At 32.6% G+C, this 14859-nt stretch overlaps 1 protein-coding gene across 1 annotated transcript; it reads left to right on the top strand.

Moving 5' to 3' along the window:
- Window positions 1-270: 270 nt before the first annotated feature.
- Window positions 271-14628, top strand: LOC134683637 (microfibril-associated glycoprotein 4-like). Its single transcript, XM_063542949.1, has 7 exons — window positions 271-384; window positions 1575-1694; window positions 9843-9962; window positions 10701-10828; window positions 11839-11935; window positions 12855-13019; window positions 14324-14628. The coding sequence occupies exons 3-7, from the start codon at window positions 9851-9853 to the stop codon at window positions 14572-14574; spliced, it is 753 nt and encodes a 250-aa protein (XP_063399019.1). The 5' UTR covers window positions 271-384; window positions 1575-1694; window positions 9843-9850; the 3' UTR covers window positions 14575-14628.
- Window positions 14629-14859: the final 231 nt, after the last annotated feature.

Genomic DNA, 14859 nt, shown 5'->3' with positions numbered 1-14859 from the left:
TTCATTATATCTGTAGTTTTGATACAATTGAAGTTTGAAAAGTTCGTACAAAAATGGCTATAGGGTATATAAACCTTAAATACTATTGGTAAAATTGACATATGGCCAAATAAATCTGTTTCGCTATGTTTAGGACTTCACTTCACAGAAACAAACTATAATATAATAATAGTCATTTTCCTTTTTCATTTTGAATACGATAAAGTTAACGTTCCAATCACGACTACCAGGCAACAATTATATATATAATATATATATATTTAGAACTCACGATTAACTCAACATGCGAAAATACTTATGAGTGCAGTGGAAAACTTTTATGCATAGATGGTATTTGTCAGTGCTGTGAACAGTTTGCTTGGAATGGAACTATTTGTGTCAAAAGTAAGATTTTTTTTACACGAGTGAAAAAGTATATAAGATTTCTACATTTTCCCTTTTTTAAATTAAATTTGAATAAACTTTACTAAAAAATAATAAATCTCAGAGATATGTTTCTTTAGGAGATCGTTTGTATTCAGTTTTACACACAAGGATGCGTAACAGATGTAGCGCACTGCATGATGACTTGTTCAAAACACATTTCATACAAAATGCAAAATGTTCATGTGATTTTACTGATGAAAATGTTGAACACAATCTATTAAATTGTATTAATTTTTCAACTCAGAGAAATCTGATGTTAAACAAAATTAATGTCTTTAATGTCACTACTACTATCGATTTGTTATTATTTGATGATGATTTTTTTTAAAGTTCTAAAGAGATAATATTTGTTTATCTGTTCAAAAATATATAAAAAAAATACCAAGCGTTTTTCTCTGCTTTGACAACCTTAATTCTGTTAACAATACATAAGATAATTTTATATACATGTAATGGCAATACTCGCATGATGTTGATGAATAACTACTTTAATTTATAAATGTTATGTTATCAATAACGATTCAGTGGATTTTAACAGAAAAATATGATATTAAGTTTCAAATCTATACTTACCATTGTGTAGTTGACATCCTTTCCTTAAATTTGCATACTATAGTAAGATCCCTCGTATTATTATGAGAAACACACAGACACTTATTAAAGTTATGTGTACACAAAAAAAAAAGGATTTGAGCATAGGTAATTCCACACAAACAATTCGGTGTGTTCGTGTTTTATTCATGCTGTAAAAAGATGCACTCGATTAAAATCCATTGGTTCGCTTCAACAAGTTTCCTTTTGTTTTCATGTCTTTATTCTAGAATTACTTGTTAGTATAAAATATTTTATGAGTTTTTTAATTAATGTGTATATTTTGTATTGATTCGGAGAAGACGTTACTAAGTTTTAAAACTTTTGTCTAATCCTTTTGTCATTTTGAACGATAAAATATGTTTAAATGAAATTTGAATTAAATGATCCTTTGCCTATATCATGAACCAAGAACTATAAATCATGGATCCACGTTGGATAAAACGAAATCGTTCTCAATTGTCATATGGTAGTTACCAATGTTGATTGTTTCAATTAATTCTGCTAGCGTTCACGTTTCCCTTTTAACACGTCATTATTTGTTTTTTTTCATCCAGAGAAAGAAATTGGCAAAGTTTGCACAGATTCAGTAAAATGTCAAGACAATTTGGACTGCATAAGTAGCAGATGTAGTTGCAACCGCTCGACATATTGGAACGGTATAAGGTGTGCCCAAAGTAAGTTTTTTTTATTGATTTTATAAGTAGTTTTATAAAATAATTGTATATATAAACTAGAGGCTCTAAAGAGCCTCTGTCGTTCACCTTGGTCTATGTGCATATTAAACAAAGGACACAGATGGATTCATGACAAGATTGCGTTTTGGTGATGGTGATGTGTTTGCATATATTACTTTACTGAACACTCTTGCTGTTAACAATATATCTATCTAAAAAGCACTTTCCCAGTAGTAAGAGAGAAACACATTTTGTAAAAATTTACCAAAATTTATGAAAATTTACAAAATGTATGAAAATTGACAAAATGTATGAAAATTGTTAAAATTTACTATAAAGGGCAATAACTCCTTAAGGGGTCAACTGACCATTTGGTCATGTTGACTTATTTTTAGATCTTACTTTGCTTAACATTTTTGCTTTCACAGTTTATCTCCTTCTATAATAATAATCAAGATAATAACAGCAAATTTTCCTTAACATTATCAATACAGTGGCGGCAATCCAACAATCGGTTGTGCTATTCACCAGAAAGGGCAGATATATCTTGACTTGATTAACCGTTTTACCCCTTGTAGATTTGCTCTAAATGCTTTGGTTTCAGAGTTATAAGCCAAAATCTTCATTTTAACCCTATGTTCTATTTTTAGCCATGGCGGACATCTTGCTTTGCTGGCGGGGTCATCGGACACATTTTTGAACTTAATAACCCAATAATGATTGTGGCCAAGTTTGGTTAAATTTAGACCAGTTGTTTCATAATTTTTAGAACAAATGGTTAAATTGACTATATAGGGCAATAACTCCTTAAGGGGTCAACTGACCATTTTGGTCATGTTGACTTATTTGTAGATCTTACTTTGCTGAACATTATTACTCCCACAGTTTATCTCTATCTATAATAATATTCAAGATAATAACCAAAAACGGCAAAATTTCCTTTAAATTACCTCATCAACCGGTTGTACGATCCATCTGCAAATTTCAGGGCAGATAGATGTTAACTGGATAAACCGTCAGGTATGCTCTAAACGCTTTGGTTTCAGAGAAATGAGCCAAAATCTATAATTTACCCTATTTTCTAATTTTAGCCATGGCAGCTATCTTTGTTGGCCGGCCGGGTCATCGGGCTCATCATTTTTTTAACTAGATACCCCAATAATGATTATGGCCATGTTTGATTAAATTTGGCCAAGTACTTTTAGAGGAGAAGATTTTTGTACAAGTTAACAGACGACGACGGACGAAGACGACGACGACGGACGACGACGGACGAAGACGACGACGACGGAAGACGACGACGATGACGACGGATGAAGGACCAGGTGAGCTTAAAAAGAGTCTGAGTGAACTTTTGTATCTAAGGTTTGGTGGGTAGTTTTCCTATGCTGAAAACGCTTACCCTGTCAAACACACACATTCTTGTTCCTTTTACAGTTTGTTAGTTTTCCCGCTTGTGTCTCCTTTGGTTTTTATATTTAGAGATAAAAACTCATCAAAGATACAAAGTTTTATGATTTGGTTCGCCACATTTTGTCTACATAATACAAATAAGTGGTACTCTAACTGGATAACGAGTTTTTAGTATGATCATTGTATAGTAGCTGTTGCTACTTATTTGAACAAGTTCAAAATTTAAGATTTTTTATAACAATTACCATATCGTGCCTCATTCACACACACACACACACACCAACACATACATTTATATTCTTTATTGCATATTTACTTATTACGGTTATTTGTTTTGTTTACATATCGTTGTCAATTTAATGGAATTTGATGCAACTGTCATATAAGTAAAATGTTTACCTAGCTTTAAAACCATGTTTATTTCACCATTTTCTACACAAGAAAATGTCTGTTCCAAGTCAGGAATATGACAGTTGTTATCCATTTGTTTGATGTGTTTGATCTTTTTATTTTGCCATTTGATTAGAATTTTTTTTCTAATTTTTGTTGGAGTTCAGTATTTTTGTGATTTTACTTTTTATAACGTTTAAAACATGTGTGTTTAATACCCAGCCATTTTGAACTTACAGTATATCTATGAACCTTTTTCATAGAACAACCTTCGGACAACCTTCGGAATGTGAGATTATCTCTAATGATAAGGATGGCGTATCAATGAAATCAACACCTGTTTAAACGGCTTGAATATGTTATTACAGGGGCCTACCTAGTTCTCTTAGCATTTTTCCTTTCATTCTTTAACAAATACATGTATATTACTATTACCATCATCATCTCATTATACTAAAACTATTAAAAATAAGTATATATCCCTAAATATAGATCCTTTAATTCACAAGAACTCAGTTAACGTTCTCATCTCGACTATCTGGTAACAATCATATTTATATATGTTAGACTCAGATCGACGTCCGGCCTCTAATCGACGTCCGTTCCTCAAATCGACGTCCAAATCTGAAGTCACATTCTCAAATCGACGTCCAATTATTTGATCCTCTATTTGATGTCCACTGTGCCGTCATGTATTTCCAAAACGACGTCCGATTGAGTGTAGTCTTCTCTAATCGATGTCCAATATCAATTAATAATAAAACAATAAATTGCTGCACTTATGCTTAAGTTATACATGTACTTGCATATTGATAAATGGCATGTGAGTATACGTAAATAAGAAACCAACGACAAAGAAAACAAAACCACTTAATATATAGGGCAACACTCAGTCTTCAACCATGGACAAAACAAAGAAGTAATGCCAACTTTTTTGAGAGAACCGGGGTTATATAATTTGGACTCTCTAAGATATTTTTTCAACAAATGCGTTAGTTGAAGTAGACTGAAGTGAAACATATACAAAAATAAAATTGGCATTATGTTTAAATTTTGTGCTGTTTCACTATGTTCATGGTTAGGGGAGGGTTCAGCTCTCACAAACATGTTCAACCATGCCAAATACATTATTTGCCTGTAGTCGAGTGGTTATCGTTGGTTTACGTCTAGCATATTTGTTTTTCTGAATTCTTTTATTACAAGTTAGTTTCCAGTTTCAATTGTTTTACATGTTTAATGTCGTGGCATTTAACTGCTGTCTTTATCATTGTTGAAGGCATACGGTTGCGTATAGATATAGGAAGATGTGGCATGAATGTCAATGAGACAACTCTTCATCCAAGTCACAGTTTATAAAAGTTAACAATTAGAGGTCAATCTACGTTCTTAAACACGGAGCCTTGGCTAACACCGGACAGCAAGCTATTAAGATAAGGGGCTATATAATTGCCTACATCCACTTCATTTAAACTCTGGTGTATACTTGTCCGATTAGCAATCACACCACATTTCATTGTTTTTAATAAGCTCTTAAATTACTCAAATATTGATAACCTATAAACTCCGGTAAACATTTGAATATATTTGATTTGTCACATGTAATATGTTTAGGTTGTACACATATTGACCTAGAACTGTCTTTACTTCTCTTTCGGACAATCCAAATTTCAGTTTTGCTTTAAACATTTTGTCCCCATTTCGGCAGTTTTCATTTGTTTTAGAAGTATTTCTGTACAACACGGCACGTTCGCCTAAAATTTCTCGGCATTTGGATCTTTCCATAGGTTCATCAAAACGGTCGTCGATTAGAGAAGCTAAAAATTGGACGTCGATTATATAATTAGAGGAGCCAAAAGATGGACGTCGATTAAAGTGGAATACAATTGGCCTTCAATTTTGAATCTTATTTAATTGTGACGTCAGCATTGGACGTCGAATTGAGGATCGGCCGTCGATTAGAGACGGGACGTCGATCTGAGTCTTTTGGAAAATGTTGTTTGTGCTGTTTTTAGACCCTTCTACAACGAAATTTGTTTGACATGCACACGTATAAAAACTGCGGTTTTTATCCAACGCAGTCATAGGTTTGAACATAGTTTTCAATTTAGACTCGTTTATATTTTTTGTTTGGGCATGTATCATATTTTTCCTCCGGTTTATATGATCCGTTCAACCTATATATTGACTCTTAAACTTCAAGAGTTAATCTAAAAATGAGGGTACTTTCTCTAAAAATGAGGGTACTTTTTATATGGCCTTCCAAATACCGTTTCGATCCCTAACATCACTGAAGAGACATTTATTGTCGAAATCCGGATATGGTGTACTAAAGAAATATTGACACCGAATGTTTGTGGCACAACATCCTGTCCACAAGTTAACAATTTTTTTTTTCTGTGACGTATTAAATTTATATTAGGATCCATTTTGTTACATCTTGTGATCAATTTTATTTGGCAATCGCCAATGGCAGTCAGCAGGGTTAAAGAACATCAGTTGTTCGACCTGTTAGTCAAATGCGTTTTGTTTAAATATACTTTTTCACTCTTTTGGTCTTTTGGAAAATGTTGTTTGTGCTGTTTTTAGACCCTTCTACAACGAAATTTGTTTGACATGCACACGTATAAAAACTGCGGTTTTTATCCAACGCAGTCATAGGTTTGAACGTAGTTTTCAATTTAGACTCGTTTATATTTTTTGTTTGGGCATGTATCATATTTTTCCTCCGGTTTATATGATCCGTTCAACCTATATATTGACTCTTAAAATTCAAGAGTTAATCTAAAAATGAGGGTACTTTCTCTAAAAATGAGGGTACTTTTTATATGGCCTTCCAAATACCGTTTCGATCCCTAACATCACTGAAGAGACATTTATTGTCGAAATCCGGATATGGTGTACTAAAGAAATATTGACACCGAATGTTTGTGGCACAACATCCTGTCCACAAGTTAACAATTTTTTTTTTCTGTGACGTATTAAATTTATATTAGGATCCATTTTGTTACATCTTGTGATCAATTTTATTTGGCAATCGCCAATGGCAGTCAGCAGGGTTAAAGAACATCAGTTGTTCGACCTGTTAGTCAAATGCGTTTTGTTTAAATATACTTTTTCACTCTTTTGGTCTTTTGGAAAATGTTGTTTGTGCTGTTTTTAGACCCTTCTACAACGAAATTTGTTTGACATGCACACGTATAAAAACTGCGGTTTTTATCCAACGCAGTCATAGGTTTGAACGTAGTTTTCAATTTAGACTCGTTTATATTTTTTGTTTGGGCATGTATCATATTTTTCCTCCGGTTTATATGATCCGTTCAACCTATATATTGACTCTTAAAATTCAAGAGTTAATCTAAAAATGAGGGTACTTTCTCTAAAAATGAGGGTACTTTTTATATGGCCTTCCAAATACCGTTTCGATCCCTAACATCACTGAAGAGACATTTATTGTCGAAATCCGGATATGGTGTACTAAAGAAATATTGACACCGAATGTTTGTGGCACAACATCCTGTCCACAAGTTAACAATTTTTTTTTCTGTGACGTATTAAATTTATATTAGGATCCATTTTGTTACATCTTGTGATCAATTTTATTTGGCAATCGCCAATGGCAGTCAGCAGGGTTAAAGAACATCAGTTGTTCGACCTGTTAGTCAAATGCGTTTTGTTTAAATATACTTTTTCACTCTTTTGGTCTTTTGGAAAATGTTGTTTGTGCTGTTTTTAGACCCTTCTACAACGAAATTTGTTTGACATGCACACGTATAAAAACTGCGGTTTTTATCCAACGCAGTCATAGGTTTGAACGTAGTTTTCAATTTAGACTCGTTTATATTTTTTGTTTGGGCATGTATCATATTTTTCCTCCGGTTTATATGATCCGTTCAACCTATATATTGACTCTTAAAATTCAAGAGTTAATCTAAAAATGAGGATACTTTCTCTAAAAATGAGGGTACTTTTTATATGGCCTTCCAAATACCGTTTCGATCGCTAACATCACTGAAGAGACATTTATTGTCGAAATCCGGATATGGTGTACTAAAGAAATATTGACACCGAATGTTTGTGGCACAACATCCTGTCCACAAGTTAACAATTTTTTTTTTTCTGTGACGTATTAAATTTATATTAGGATCCATTTTGTTACATCTTGTGATCAATTTTATTTGGCAATCGCCAATGGCAGTCAGCAGGGTTAAAGAACATCAGTTGTTCGACCTGTTAGTCAAATGCGTTTTGTTTAAATATACTTTTTCACTCTTTTGGTCTTTTGGAAAATGTTGTTTGTGCTGTTTTTAGACCCTTCTACAACGAAATTTGTTTGACATGCACACGTATAAAAACTGCGGTTTTTATCCAACGCAGTCATAGGTTTGAACGTTGTTTTCAATTTAGACTCGTTTATTATATATATATATATATATATGTATAAGGGTCCAAAAACAGCACAAACAACATTTTCCAAAAGACCAAAAAAGTGAAAAAGTATATTTAAACAAAACGCATTTGACTAACAGGTCGAACAACTGATGTTCTTTAACACTGCTGCCATCATGGCAGTCAGCAGGGTTAAAGAACATCAGTTGTTCGACCTGTTAGTCAAATGCGTTTTGTTTAAATATACTTTTTCACTTTTTTGGTCTTTTGGAAAATGTTGTTTGTGCTGTTTTTGGACCCTTCTACAACGACATTTGTTTGACATGCACACGTATAAAAATTGCGGTTTTTATCCAACGCAATCATAGGTTTGAACGTAGTTTTCAATTTAGACTCGTATATATATGTATTCGAAGGCCAAATAAAGAGTATCCTCATTTTTAGAAAAAGTACCCTCATTTTTAGATAAACTCTTGAATTTAAAGAGTCAATATAGGATGAACGGATCATATAAACCGGAGGGAAAATATGATACAAAGCCCAAACAAAAAAATATAAACGAGTCTAAATTGAAGACTACGTTCAAACCTATGATTGCGTTGGATAAAAACCGCAATTTTTATACGTGTGCATGTTAAACAAATTTCGTTGTTGAAGGGTCTAAAAACAGCACAAACAACATTTTCCAAAAGACCAAAAAAAGTGAAAAAGTATATTTAAACAAAACGCATTTGACTAACAGGTCGAACAACTGATGTTCTTTAACCCTGCTGACTGCCATTGGCGATTGCCAAATAAAACTGATCACAAGATGTAACAAAAGGGATCTTAAAATACATTTAATACTAAACAGAAAAACTTTTTAAACTTGTGACCGCGATGTTATGCCACAAACATACGGTGTCAATATATTTTAGTACACCAGATCCGGATTTCATATATATATATATATATATATATATATTTAGAACTCACGATCAACTCAACATGCGAAAATACATATGTGTGCCGTGGCAAACTTTTATGCATAGATGGAATTTGTCAGTGTGGTACACAGTTTGTTTGGAATGGAACTAATTGCGTTAAAAGTAAGATTATTTATACACCAGGGAAAAGGATGATGGAACCAGCAACAATATACTATTTTTCCCTATATATATTGTTTATTAGAGAATATGATTGTTGTTGGTTGTTATATAATACAAGTAATGTATTGCTATTTAGAATGTTCAGTCTTTTTCAGGTACATGTAACACTATCGGGACCATGTCTTGTGTTATTTTTTTTATATATATGTGTGTGTATTTGTAAGCAAAGCCAGTCATTCAAACATTTCCTTTAGAACTTTTTCATCTTGTTCAAATACGGGAATTTCCAAACACCGAGGTCTTTGATATGTGCACATCTTGTGGAATAGTTCAAATGAGCCCATCTCCATTGGACGAGAAAAGCTACTTGAAACAGAAATTAAAAATAAGTTAGAAAGCGAATGGCTGCCTTGGTTTTGGTTTGTACTTTTTGTTTCTATCTTTCCTCAAACCAGTAAAACGTATGGCTAACGTAAAAATAACCCTGATTAAAAGGAATAATAGCATATTGCCTTTGTATTGGTGGAATCTATAACTTTGGAGGTTCCTTACTATTAAAATCGATATGTTTCTTGTCATCCGTCATTCCTGGTTGCCATAACATTGAACCTTTGTTTTAAAAATCATATTTTCACAGAAAGCACAAATATAAAATAAGCTCGACCCATTACCTGCACATGATTCCTTGCCTATATCATGAACCCAAACACACAAATAAAGGATATAAGTCTGATCAAAAGAAATCGTTCTCAATTTTTATATGGTATAAGTAGTTATTATTGTTGATTGCTTCACAAATGTTGTCAGATTTCGGTATTCTGATAGCTTTCGAATTTCTCTATCAAAACTTCATTATTTGTTTTTCATCCAGAGAAAGAAATGGGCAAAGTTTGCACAGATTCAGTGGAATGTCAAGACAATTTGGACTGTATAAGTAGCAGATGTAGTTGCAACAGCTCAACATATTGGAACGGTATAAGGTGTAACCGAAGTAAGGTTTTATTGGTGATTTCATAAAGTTTTTTTTAAATAATTGTTTATATGAAAAAAGAGTCTGAGTGAACTTATGTATTTGATGCATGGTGGGAAGTTAATGCAATGGCAAAACACACAGTCTCGCTCTTTTAAGAGATAGTGTGTTTTCCCGTGATTTTTTCCTTTGGTTTGTATATTTATACACAAAAAAAATCAACAAAGATAAAAATGTTTATAATTTAGTTTGCTACACACGGTTCGACTGCGTAAGACAAATATGTGGCGCTCTAACTATACAACGAGTTTTAAGTACGAGTTGCTACTGATCAGAACAAATTCAGAATGTTCAACACAATTAACATATCGTGCCACACACACACAAAATTACAATTATACTCTTTTTTTGACATTATTACCTATTATGTCTGTTTGTTTTGTTCAAACATCAAAGTCTATATAATGGAATGTGATGCGACAATCATACTGGTGGGAGGTTTAGCTAGCTTTAAACCAAAGTTTAATCCACTATTTTCTAAATAAGAAAATGTATGTGCCAAGTCAGAAATGTGACAGTTGTTATCCATTCGTTTGATGTGTTAGAGCTTTTGATTTGCCATTTGATTAGGGAACTTCTTTTTTGAATTTCCCTCTGAGTTCATTTTTTTTGTGATTTTACTTTTTATAACATTTAAAACATGTTTGTTTAACACCCAGCCATTTTTTACTTCCTAAATATCTGTGAATCTTTTTGTAGAATTACCTTCAGAATGTGCAGATATTTCTAGTGATAAGGATGGTGTATATTTTGTCTACCCTAAAGGCAAAATGACGTCTCGTAAAATATCTGTTTACTGTATCATGAATGGATACAAGAAATGGACAGTAAGTATAAAAATAAAACAAATAGACCTTCTTCAATATCATCAATAATCTCATCAACGATACCAGGATTGAAATTTTGTATTTGCCTCAGAGGCGTTTTTCGTTTACAAAAAACGCACCAGTAACGTTGAATGACCAAATAAAGTATAAGGTTGAAGAGCAAATTCCTTAAAGTTGTGCAAAATACAGCCAAGGTAATCTTTTCCTGAGGCCTTAGTATTTCAAAAAATTGTAAACAGTTAATTTATAAATATGACCATATCAATTATGATTCAATATGGCACCGTGTTTTCAGAAAGTAGGATTTGTTTTCTTTCTAATAATGTTTTCATATCTCCATACACTTTCATGAAAATCGCTAATGGCAATTTTGTTAATTTTTGTTTTAATGGGAATGCAATCATTCAAGTCACAAGGCTTTATCTTAAAACAGGCAGAATCTATAAGGATAAAAGTAGATAATAAAAATTCAAGAATGAGTATGTTGTTCAATATCATCGATGTAGCAAAGTTTAGTATTCTTCAAGGACCTGAAACTGTGTAGATTGTGCTTTTCTGTTTTTCTAATTCTTTACCTTATATCAAAAATAGATTTAAATAAAAAGAACCCAAATACTGATGCACTCAATAATTTAAAACATCGAACCGGTTGATGAGATGTTGTAAACAAAACTTTTAACCGTTTTCCATTAGAGATAACACTCATTCTAATGCAACAACGTTTGTAACGTTCATTTTGATTGGATAACGTCGCTTTCTTACATGGCATCAATCAGTCACAATTGATGCTATGGGACATACGCGCAAGCGCAGACGGCACATGACAGATTTTAAATACATGTTTATATGTATTTACATATAAACGCGTCGCCAGTAAACTTAATTTGCGACCATCAAATCCCCAAATGATGCCGTCGGAGCTTTAAATACAATACAGTTATCTCCTAATTGTTATTTTTATAGAGTGTTTTTGGTGTGTTTATCTTTTTATCTTCCATTTGTGCACACAGGTAATACAGAAGAGAACTGATGGATCTGTGGACTTTTTCAGAACGTGGTCAGAATATTCAAACGGATTTGGAAGAGTAGATAAAGAGCACTGGCTAGGTCATTACTTTTTTCTTCAGAGTTTAAAAAACAACCACGTAAACTTCTTTTAGTGAAGACATTTATGTTATGGTGTCAATATGACGTTGGCTTGGCTTCGGTGTTTTCAGATTCTTTTTTATCCACAGCTCATGACAGGAATAATTATGCACAACCAACAGTATCGAATAAGACATGTCTTCCGTCTGATAAGGAGGACTACTTTGGACATAATACCAAATGCATTTCAAATTGATCTAATTGGAAGAAACAAATGTTGAATCAAAAACGCCAAATAAAACAAATGAAGGTTATGTAAACAATGTACCCTTACATGGGTTATACAGAGAAACGATGACACAGGTTTTTAGTAAAATCGAATGCTGTCTTACATTTGATATTTAGAAATAATACAGAGCACAACTGGCACTCAAACAGGTGCTTGCACATTTAGCACAACAGGCGCCCAAACAGGTGCTTGCACATTAAATTGTGTATTGTATTTATCAGTCCACTGGCAAAACAAATCATTTGAGTAACGCTTGTGAATTACTTTTATTACAGACGAAATTTTCCTAATTTGGCCTAGTTTGCTTACAATCTTTAAAGCCTTCAAATAACGTCACGGTCAATTTATGTAAGCAAGGCTTTATATTCATATTTCAGAATAACCTCCTTAAAAAAAAAAGATGAAATTAAACATCTTGTAACAAAATATCGTTTTGTTTATAACTGTTGCACATATCTATAAAGAAGTAGATCCTGATTTTTGCAGTCGCTGCATTACTACCTTACCTCAGAAGCGTCTGAATTCCCTTGGAAAAATTAACACAACATTGTTTATCATATTTGTCGATATATTGTTGCGATTATTTATATTTTTTAAATAACCTGACAGTCCAATATTTTACTAATTTTTCCCTTTTTAAAATTATTTCAGGAAACGAGAATATTTACCGTTTATCTCAAGATGGCACACATGAACTTAGCATTGTCTTAGAAGATTGGGAAGGACATATAATGGAAGCTAATTATTCTACATTTTCAGTAAAGAGTGAAGAAGACAACTACTCACTCAGTGTGTCAGGATACTATGGAAACGCAGGTTTGAAGTCTTTAATTTAATTCCAGTATTTATAAAAGTCCAGAAAGAATTATTTTACTTTACAATTGACTACATCACATCTGATATCCATTATGTAAAGAATGTCAGAAATTTCTCCAATTGAAATATATTAATGTTTAGTGTTAAAGTCCCATGAACGGCAGTTCAAAGAGTATAGGAGAAAACTGTTTAATGTTGTTACAATCAACACCTCGTTCACAGATATGAAACTTTAGGGAACTATCCTGTTTACAAAACTGAATTGATTTTTTTTGAAAAACGAATAAATTGAAAGTATCTCTAACATATATTACAGTAGCCGTGTTTGGCACAATGTTTTTGAATCTTTTGTTCCTCAATGCGCTTTAACTTTGTACTTGTTTGGCTTTATAACTCTTTTAATCTGAGTATCACAGATAAGTCACAGATGAGTTGTATGTAGACGAAACATGCCTCTGGCGTATTTAATTATAAACTGGTACTACTTATAAAGTCTGTGGCTGTTTCTGACCATGTAAAATTTAATTTTGTGTTCATAAAAGGTAACATTCTTTAAAAATAAATTAAGATCATTTAATTTTAAAATCAGATATATTGATGATGCTCTTTCCATTAACACAAACTCAATCTTTTCTGATTGGGCTCCATTACTTTACACTCCAAAATCAAAAATTAAACAAATAAAGGCAACAGTAGTATACCACTGTTCAAAACTCATAAATACATGGACAAAAAACAAAATCGGGGTAACAAACTAAAACTGAGGGAAACACATTAAATATAAGAGGAGAACAACGACACACCATTAAAATGTAACACACACAGAAACAGACTACGCGTTAGACAAAATCCTATGTGAATAACAAATATAACATCAGAACAAAATACATGAATTTGGGATAGATATCATAAGTTTCTAAAAGTTTTGCCAAATACAGCTAAGGGAATATATTGTATTGATCGGAAACCGTCTAAAATTCAACTATAATGTTAAAATTGTGAAGGTTTCAGTAAATTAGCATGACTTAATGATGTAAGTACCCGATATATGTGCATTATATTGTCAAAAACAGCCTATATTTGTGTAGCAAAAGCATTCTACTTTCCAATAAATAGCTAAAAGGTTATATTTTCACAATTTCGTAAAACTGCAAATATTTTGGGGCCAAAAAGGGGTCTTACAGAACCTATTCCTATATCAGGGAATGATATGGGCTTAAAGTTGCTCTGATATTTAACATAAAACATTCATAAGGGAATGTTATGGACTAACAGCTGCTCCTATAATCTAATCTATTGATTAGGTGATTGTATGGACTACCACAACTCTAAATCATTTTATACAAAAGACCGGGACAACAGGATTGGATGTGCCGTCAGCAGACATGGTGGTTGGTGGTATGACAACTGTTACTTAGCAAACCTAAATGGGAGGTATAATGGAACACAAGATAAATACGGAAAATATACAGGACTAGTATGGTATAAATGGAATAAGGGCTATTCCTTAAAGGCAACGCAGATGATGATCAGAAGGAAATACATGATAACTTGAGTAAAAGAAGTCAACTTATATTATTTTTCTTAATAAATGAATTTGTGTATTTAATTGCATAGATGATTATTCTGCAATTTTCTTTCCAATTAGCTTCCAATGTAATTTAATGATTGACATTTGAAAACCCTGCTGCAAGATATTATGCTTTAAAAGATAAAGATGTCTACACATCTTTGCACCTATATGGTTAGAGTTCATTCCAGTTGTTGAAGGGACATGCCAATTTGCTGGAATCTTTTTCATATAATAGACAGTATGAAGATGTCTTCCAATATTTCATTA

This window comes from Mytilus trossulus, chromosome 9, assembly GCF_036588685.1.
Source record: "Mytilus trossulus isolate FHL-02 chromosome 9, PNRI_Mtr1.1.1.hap1, whole genome shotgun sequence".
Classification (NCBI taxonomy): domain Eukaryota; kingdom Metazoa; phylum Mollusca; class Bivalvia; order Mytilida; family Mytilidae; genus Mytilus; species Mytilus trossulus.
Note: the sequence above shows the minus strand (reverse complement) of the source record. Positions and strands in the feature narration are given on the sequence as shown.

Excerpts from the sequence above, each read along its gene's own strand:
- LOC134683637 (XM_063542949.1), top strand. The coding sequence starts at position 9,851 with ATGGGCAAAGTTTGCACAGATTCAGTGGAATGTCAAGACAATTTGGAC. Across the intron at positions 10,829-11,838 it reads ATGGATACAAGAAATGGACA|GTAATACAGAAGAGAACTGA; the intron begins GTAAGTATAAAA and ends TTGTGCACACAG. Across the intron at positions 11,936-12,854 it reads AGATAAAGAGCACTGGCTAG|GAAACGAGAATATTTACCGT; the intron begins GTCATTACTTTT and ends AAATTATTTCAG.